This window comes from Ranitomeya imitator, chromosome 8, assembly GCF_032444005.1.
Source record: "Ranitomeya imitator isolate aRanImi1 chromosome 8, aRanImi1.pri, whole genome shotgun sequence".
Lineage (NCBI taxonomy): Eukaryota > Metazoa > Chordata > Amphibia > Anura > Dendrobatidae > Ranitomeya > Ranitomeya imitator.
The window spans coordinates 179,848,869-179,858,222 of NC_091289.1; the positions used below are offsets into that span (position 1 = coordinate 179,848,869).

The 9,354-nt window shown below is 46.9% G+C and overlaps 1 protein-coding gene across 1 annotated transcript; it reads right to left on the bottom strand.

Moving 5' to 3' along the window:
• Nucleotides 1-1,276: 1,276 nt before the first annotated feature.
• Nucleotides 1,277-7,517, bottom strand: LOC138648133 (uncharacterized). The gene is made up of 2 exons (XM_069737637.1): nucleotides 7,424-7,517; nucleotides 1,277-3,204 (listed from the first exon to the last, which is right to left on the bottom strand). Exons 1-2 carry the CDS (start codon nucleotides 7,515-7,517, stop codon nucleotides 1,277-1,279), a joined length of 2,022 nt encoding a protein of 673 aa, XP_069593738.1.
• Nucleotides 7,518-9,354: the final 1,837 nt, after the last annotated feature.

A 9,354-nucleotide genomic window follows, 5' to 3' on the forward strand; every position in this document is an offset into this window, starting at 1 on the left:
GGGTGAGTATTTTAATGCCAGCGGGCGGGCGCACAGGGGGTTGGAGGGGGGAGATTACCGGGAACTTTATTTAGCACGGTGGTGCAGTGGTTAGCACAGCAGCCTTGCAGCGCTGGGGTCCTGGGTTCTAATCCCACCCAGGACAACATCTGCAAAGAGTTTGTATGTTCTCTCCGTGTTTGCGTGGGTTTCCTCCGGGCACTCCGGTTTCCTCCCACATTTCAAAGGCATACTGATAGGGATTCTAGATTGTGAGCCCTATTGGGGACAGTGATCAATGTGTGCAAAACTGTAAAGCGCTGCGGAATATGTTAGCGCTATATAAAAATAAAGATTATTATTATTATTATTAACAACAAAAAAAAACAAAAAAACAATGATTTTTCATTCCTTCTCTCCAGCGAGCGCTGCTGGGGAGAGGGAATGAATGGCGGCTTCAGCACCACATGCAGGGGACAGCGCTTACTGTAGCGCTGTCTCCTGCACGGTCCGTGTGGTACCCAGTCGGCACACGGGCGGCACACGGACAGCATCCGTGTGCGGTACGTGTTTACACGGACCCATTGACTTTAATGGGTCCGTGTGATCCGTGCGCTCCCACGAACACTGACATGTCTCCGTGTTTTTCAAACGGACACACGGTCCGTGAAAACACGCTGACATGTGTAGAGACACATTGATTTTAATGTGTCTACGTGAGTCAGTGTCTCCGGTACGTGAGGAAACTGTCACCTCACGTACCGGAGCCACTGACGTGTGAAACTGGCCTTATACCAAGTCTCATTGCTCATTCTAATTATCTAATTATTGATTTTCTCTGGGAATGGGCGACCATTCTTACCAAGCAGTTCTGAGCCTTTTCTCTCCACGTCCCCATGAGGTTTCTGTGGCCCCTGATCCTGGACAATTTGCCTAAACTCATTAAGAATCACATTTCCACAGTTTTCTATACGGAAAATAAATTTCCTGTGGATTCACAGCTGCTCACCGAACAGAGGGGGGCCACAATAATGACTTTTAACTGTGAAATTGGAACATATTGTGCAGAGGTTGTCAGCTACAATTCTATGGTGGATGTGTCAGCAGCAACAAGTGCCTGCCACATACAAATATATACCAGTCTGTACTGAGAAGGCATGAACGTCATATACAAAAGTGATGCATCGTGACACATTAAATCAAAATAATACATTTACATTCTATAATACTCTCCTGGGTTATGCTGTTAAAGGGAATCTGTCAGCAGGTTTCTGCTCCCCCATCTGAGTGCGATTCTTCAATACTGACATTCTACACAATGGTCTTGAAGGAGACTGGGGGCCCTTGGAGGAGGAGATGGGCTCCTGGAGATGGAGGAGGGCTTCTGGAGGTGGAGGAGGGCTCCTGGAGGAGGAAGGGGGCTCCTGGAGGAGGAAGGGGGCTCCTGGAGGAGGAGGTGGGCTCCTGGAGGTGGAAGGCTCCTGGAGGTGGAGGAGGGCTCCTGGGGGTGGAGGTGGGCTCCTGGAGGTGGGCTCCTGGAGGTGGAGAAGGGCTCCTGGTGGAAGAGATGGGCTCCTGGTGGAGGAGGTGGGCTCCTGGAGGAGGAAGGGGGCTCCTGGAGGAGGAGGTGGGCTCCTGGAGGAGAAGGTGGGCTCCTGGAGGTGGAAGGCTCCTGGAGGAGGAGGTGGGCTCCTGGAGGTGGGCTCCTGGAGGTGGAGAAGGGCTCCTGGTGGAGGAGGTGGGCTCCTGGTGGAGGAGGTGGGCTCCTGGAGATGAAGGAGGGCTCCTGGAAGAGGAAGGGGGCTCCTGGAGGAGGAAGGGGGCTCCTGGAGGAGGAGGTGGGCTCCTGGAGGTGGAAGGCTCCTGGAGGTGGAGGAGGGCTCCTGGAGGAGGAAGGGGGCTCCTGGAGGAGGAAGGGGGCTCCTGGAGGAGGAGGTGGGCTCCTGGAGGTGGAAGGCTCCTGGAGGTGGAGGAGGGCTCCTGGGGGTGGAGGTGGGCTCCTGGAGGTGGGCTCCTGGAGGTGGAGAAGGGCTCCTGGTGGAAGAGATGGGCTCCTGGTGGAGGAGGTGGGCTCCTGGAGGAGGAAGGGGGCTCCTGGAGGAGGAGGTGGGCTCCTGGAGGAGGAGGTGGGCTCCTGGAGGTGGAAGGCTCCTGGAGGAGGAGGTGGGCTCCTGGAGGTGGGCTCCTGGAGGTGGAGAAGGGCTCCTGGTGGAGGAGGTGGGCTCCTGGTGGAGGAGGTGGGCTCCTGGAGATGAAGGAGGGCTCCTGGAAGAGGAAGGGTGCTCCTGGAGGAGGAAGAGGGCTCCTGGAGGAGGAGGTGGGCTCCAGGAGGAGGAGGAGGGCTCCTAGTGGAGGAGGTTGGCTCCTGGAAGTGGAGGAGGGCTCCTGGAGGAGGAGGTGGGCTCCTGGAGATGGAGGAGGGCTTCTGGAGGTGAAGGAGGGCTCCTGGAGGAGGAAGGGGGCTCCTGGAGGAGGAAGGGGGCTCCTGGAGGAGGAGGGGGCTCCTGGAGGAGGAGGTGGGCTCCTGGAGGTGGAAGGCTCCAGGAGGTGGAGGAGGGCTCCTGGGGGTGGAGGTGGGCTCCTGGAGGTGGAGAAGGGCTCCTGGTGGAGGAGGTGGGCTCCTGGTGGAGGAGGTGGGCTCCTGGAGGAGGAAGGGGGCTCCTGGAGGAGGAGGTGGGCTCCTGGAGGTGGAAGGCTCCTGGAGGAGGAGGTGGGCTCCTGGAGATGGGCTCCTGGAGGTGGAGAAGGGCTCCTGGTGGAGGAGGTGGGCTCCTGGTGGAGGAGGTGGGCTCCTGGAGATGGAGGAGGGCTCCTGGAAGAGGAAGGGGGCTCCTGGAGGAGGAAGAGGGCTCCTGGAGGAGGAGGTGGGCTCCTGGAGGAGGAGGAGGGCTCCTAGTGGAGGAGGTTGGCTCCTGGAAGTGGAGGAGGGCTCCTGTAGGAGGAGGTGGGCTCCTGGAGGTGGATGTGGGCTCCTGGTGTGGGCTCCTGGAGGTGGAGAAGGGCTCCTGGAGGTAGAGAAGGGCTCCTGGAGGAGGAGGTGGGCTCCTGGAGGGGGAGGTGGGCTTCTGGAGGAGGAAGTGGGCTCCTGGAGGTGGAGAAGGGCTCCTGGAGGTAGAGAAGGGCTCCCGGAGGAGGAGGTGGGCTCCTGGAGGGGGAGGTGGGCTTCTGGAGGAGGAGGTGGGCTCCTGGAGGAGGAGGAGGGCTCCTGGAGGAGGAAGAGGGCTCCTGGAGGTAGAGAAGGGCTCCTGGAGGAGGAGGTGCGCTCCTGGAGGAGGAGGTGGGCTCCTGGAGGAGGAGGTGGGCTCCTGCTCGTTCATATGGATACTGCGTTCACGCTGCCACGTCGACGGCTAGTCTTTCCTGGACTACTGAAATTGTACCACCTGGACCTTGTGTCCAAGACAGTACTCATACCAGTGTTTACTCTGATGAAGGTCCTTGTTGACCGAAACGTCAGTTGCACTGTGACACTGTAAATAAAATTACTTATTCTTCTCCTATCACCCGAATGCCAAGTTTTTCTACATTACTACATGGTTTGGGACCCCACATGTGCACCTTACTTTGGAGTGCCGCTATTCTCTAACTGCACCGCAAGAAATGTCTCCAGTCAGGACCTGTAGTACTTCTCTATCATAATTTATGGCACTTTTTTGGCTCATTCAGGGTGCGTTCGGCCATGCCCCCTTCCCGACAAAGTTCTGGTCCCTTGAACAAAAGGTTGGTGGCGCTGGACAGGACTCTACGAGTTGTGCAAAAGTTTTTTGACTTTGCAAAAAGTTTTTCTCCAGAATTCTGATACTTCGGGGACAAACGGTCTATTAAAAAGTCACAGACATCTTCATTATACAATATTTGATTCCCGTCCTCTGCTCTATTATTATAACTGCAACAGACCAGAGGGTACGGGAGAAATTGCACCAGATCATGGTGCCTAATGGGACCCAAAGACCCCTGTGCCACATAAGGAGACACCAGTATTACAAATAGTACATTAGCTTTGGAGAGATTTGCATCACCTTTTTCATTGGCATCTTTCCGCCTGCCAGCAGACACTTCTCTACAGCGCGCTCGGCTTATTTTTATGTGAAAGTGACAGCGATCAGCTTTACTGTACAACCTCTTGCTTGGGATCATCAGACGCCTCTCAACAACCAGCTGGCAGCAAATTAGGTTTTTTGCTAAGGAGATAACTTGGGAGGTGGTGGAGCAGCAGGTGTAATACAATTATATTATATAGGCCGTTATTGGCCCTGGAGAGCGGAGGAAAATGTAATAAGAAGAGGAGAAGATGTTACACGTCCGCTGCCCCGCTGCTCGTTTTTCCTCATTATCTCATAACAGAGGCTGATCTTCTCCTTTTCATACTCAAGTCAGTCTACAGCTAAGGGTCTTATTCTCGAGGACTCAGGGCACCAAGACCAAGCAATGCTGCTATCAGACTGCACAGAAGCCGCGTCGAAAGACCCCATACACATCAGTCTAGTGTAGGCTGAAACTGCTGACATTGATGCTCTTTTTCTTTATTATTCTTTATTATTACCCTTCATCAGATTAGTCTCATCCCCATTCTCAATTGGTGGTGAACCCCTAAGCGGATCCTCCTGATCTCAAACACAAGAAGAAGGTGTGAACGGAGTCAATGTAGCTTTGATCAATGACTCCAACCTAACTGCATTGTCTACTGGAGTCTATGGTCGTCTTAGCTCCAAGTCTTGTTTCACCAGAGACCCAGAGCTTTACACTGCAGCTCAGATCACCTGCTATAGAGCAAGGTGATTTCCTTTAGAGTAGAAGGCCGTACTGGTTATAACAGAGAACTAGAAAAACAGCGCTGAGAAAAAGAAGAATATCAAGAAACTGCTGCTTGTAGACTTGGGAGAGGAACCGCGAGGCTGGAAATGGAGCTTTAAAGGGAACGTGTTGGTAGGATCAATCCTCCTCCCTCTCCTAAATGAAAGGGGTCGTTAACAGTAAATCAGGACAGCAGACACTCAGTCATTACATGTCTCACACTGGTAATGCCCCCTTTCATATAAAATAAGCTGTCAGGGAGATCTATGTCCCACCCATAGATCTTAACAGCTCATTTAAATATTTAAAAAATTATGGATTCCGTTGGAATAAAACATCGGATTACAGATATCAAGGTATCATTTTATTCAGCTTCATATGACCTACATGCCCATATAGAGGGCTTATCAGGGTTGACCCTAAGGACTGATTGCCTTTAAATCGGCTTCTTTACGACTGGAAAAGTGAATTATTCACATAATGCTATGGAGATCTGAACATTTTCTTTTTTACTTGTATCCAGTTACTGTATATTTTGTGTAATACTATAGTCACATTCAGAGCTGAATTCATAATTCTCCTGCTACGTATCTTTAGAATATGCTATAAATTCCTGATCAGTGGAGGTGCTACCACAAAGATCTCAACTTGTTGGAAAGAAAGGGGTCTCATATGCGAAGTTAGTACTCTGATACAAAAGAGGAGGAAAGGACTGAAGTGTATACTTTCTGGTCTATGGAGAGTATTGGAAACAGTTTGCAGGTCTCTCCTACACATTATCATTATTATTATATAATGACTGTTTATTTTGGTCCTTGCAATAACACCAGGTCCAGATGCAAGCGGGAATGGCGCCCATACTCACAGAAAAAGAGGGGAACGAGAGAGGGAACAAAGGAGATAAAAGAGAGAGAGACAGAGATTATATTCTTGGGGGCAAAACTACAATAGTTAGATTATTATACAATGGATTTTATGTACCCGCAGTGGTGGCTTTCATAATCCAATCTAGATATTACAATTTTGTAACATCTCTAACTAGATAGCTAAATGTAGAGAGTGATCTGGGAGAAAATCTAGGCATTAGAAGAAGAGGAAAAAGTTGAAAAAGGAAGGAAAGGAGGACTGGAAACAAACAGGAGAAAGAAGAAAAGAGAGGAACAAGAAACCAAATATCAAATAAAAAAAAGATGAGGCAGAAGAGCAAGAAAGGGATGAATGTAAACAACATAAGGAAAATAATGCTAAAGAAGAAAAACAAACAGGGAGAACTAGTGGAAATAGAAGAAGAGATTACGAGGAAGAAAGAAGAGGAAAAAAAGTATAAAAAGAGAGGAAAGAAGAGAAAGTGATGTAAGAAGAAGGGAAAGAAAGAGAAATAGAAAAAAAAGTGGTAGAAGAATAAGAAAGACACAGAATCATGAATTCTGGAATCAGAATAATAAGCTGAGCTGGTTTTGTCAATAAACTATTGGACACGACACATTTGTCTTCCCAGCTCAGGACATTATATTGTAATTATTTAGTTTCCAGCAGAATGTGAGCTTTTCATCATACACATGGACAGAATGTGCGCGGCTGCCTCCTTCATCTTCTGCTGCTCATTTCTTCTTTTGTTATCGGCAACAATCTAACAATGTGAGAACATTAAGTATGAGTAATGAATAGACCTTATTAAGATGTATTATGTCTCGGAATAATAATTTCATCAGACTTGAAAGTTTGTTAGCGAGCACCGAATGTCTCTCAGTAGTTATATTCTTATAGATGGGAGCAGTAATATAGTAGCTACAGTGGAGGAAATAAGTATTTGATCCCTTGCTGATTTTGTACGTTTTCCCACTGACAAAGGCATGAACAGTCTATAATTTTAAGGATAGTTTAATTTTAACATCGAGAGATAGAATATATAAAAGAAAAATAAAACCCAGAAAATCACATTTTATAAATTATATAAATGTATTTGCGTTTTGCAGTGAGAAATAAGTATTTGATCCCTCTGGCAAACAAGACTTAATACTTGGTGGTAAAACCCTTGTTGGCAAGCACAGCAGTCAGACGTTTTTGTAGTTGATGAGGTTTGCGCACATGTCAGGAGGAATTTTGGTCCACTTCTCTTTGCAAATCATCTCTAAATCATTAAGATTTGGAGACTGGCTAGGCCACTCCATGACATTAATGTGCTTCTTTTTGAGCCACTCCTTTGTTTTCTTGGCTGTATGTTTTGGGCCATTGTCTTGCTGGAAGACCCAGCCACGACCCATTTGTAATGTCCTGGTGAAGGGAAGGAGGTTGTCACTCAGGATTTTACGGTACATGCATCCATTCTCCCATTGATGCGGTGAAGTAGTCCTGTGCCCTTAGCAGAGAAAACCCCAAAACATAATTTTTCTACCTCCATGCTTAACAGTGGGGATGGTGTTCTTTGTGTTATAGGCAGCATTTCTCTTCCTCCAAACACGGCGAGTTGAGTTACTGCCAAAGACCTCAATTTTCATCTCATGTGACCACAGCACCTTCTTGCAATCACTCACAGAATCATCCAGGTGTTCATTGGCAAACTTCAGATTTTCCTGCATATGTGCCTTCTTGAGCAGGGGGACCTTGCGGGCACTGCAGGATTTTAAATCTTTACGGTGTAATGTGTTACCAATGGTTTTCTTGGTGACTGTGGTCCCAGCTGCCTTGAGATCACTAACAAGTTTCCCCTTTGTAGTTTTAGGCTGATTTCTCACCTTCCTCATGATCAAGGATACCCCACGAGGTGAGATTTTGCATGGCGCCCCAGTTCGATGTTGATTGACAGTCATTTTGTATTTCTTCCATTTTCTTACTATTGCACCAACAGTTGTCTCCTTCTCAACCAGCGTCTTACTTATGGTTTTGTAGCCCATTCCAGCTTTGTGCAGGTCTATGATCTTGTCCCTGACATCCTTATAAAGCTCTTTAGTCTTGCCCATGTTGTAGAGGTTAGAGTCTGACTGATGAATTGAGTCTGCGGACAGAAGTCTTTTATAAAGGTGACTATGTAAGACAGCTGTCTTTAATGCAGGTAACGAGTTGATTACGAGCGTCTAACTGGTCTGTAGGAGCCAGAACTCTTAATGGTTGGTAGGGGATCGAATACTTATCTCTCACTGCAAAATGCAAATAAATTTATATAATTTATACAATGTGATTTTCTGGATTCTATTTTTGATATTCTATCTCTCAATGTTAAAATCTAACCAACCCTTAAAATTATAGACTGTTCATGTCTTCGTCTGTGGGTAAACTTAAAAAATCAGCAAGGGATCAAATACTTATTCCCCCCACTGTATATTCTTGTACATAGGGGACAGTATTACAGTAATTACATTCTATTTATATTAGTACAGAAGTTGTATTTTTGTACACATGAAACAATCTCATTATAGAATTATAGAGGGCAGTATACTAGCAGATACATTTTTTATGGTAGACGATCAGTGTATTTGCACTGGGAAAGTCGTTATTAATGGATGTCAGGTTCTGTTTTTGTATTTCTGGTGGGACATTTATTGATTAAAGCACATAATTAGATTGTCTTCTTCTGCGATTCAGATTAATGGGGTGCAGTCTCCGGAGTCCCCAGGATTGTTTCACCGTCTTTTCTCGGAGAGATGGACGGAATGTTTATGGTTCTATCCCTCATTTACTAATCTTGACCTCAATTCTTCAGGTTGATGATTTTTACAAACAATGAAATCAGCAATTCTCATGTATGAATAATAAATGTGAGCGCCAGTCTCGGACAATTACTTTATGCAAATCTGTTCTGCGCTTGTTTTTTTTTTCTCCCAGTAATCAGGAAATAACAAACATTACATATCCCGAGTGGAACAATAAAACAATGACACTTGTTGTGTAGTCCAATGATACTTGCGATTAAGGATAATGACATATTAACCCTTGGGAGACGGAACAATGGCAGATGGACACTTGACATTGATATTCTGACACTTGCAGTATTGGACATTGACACTTTTTGGGGTATGATACAATGATAATAATATAGTTTCTTTGGATCACAGAATCATTATCATATCTGCTTCCATTGTCTTACAATACGTCCCAGAGTCATACTTCCTCCGCTGCCTTCTGACGCCTTTGCCAGTTTTTTCTCCTTTTATGTATAGTAACAATTATTAATAATTTCCCCTGGATATGCAGCTGATATTGTGTCTTATGAAGATGAATGCAGCAGAGCGGTCCTCGCCTCTGAGCGGGGTCTCACAGTTCTCATTCAGCTCTGGCTCGTTATTATGCACCGCGTGTTCGGCAGGGTACCGTGCGCGTCCTATAGGAGCAGACAGGACACGCCGAGAGGGAAGGGGCGCACTCCCAATCTGTCCCCATCAGTCTTCTCTGATATTTGAACATTTCTCCTGCTCCTTGTCTCGTCTTCTTAAGATTTCTTTCATACGACTTCATTGTCACATTTCCAATAACGAATGGGAATTGTTCTGTTTAAAGAAGAGAAAAAGGGCAACAAAGCAGAAACAAATTCTGTCCTCGTTATAATAATAATACTTTTTATTTATATAGCGCCAACATATTCCG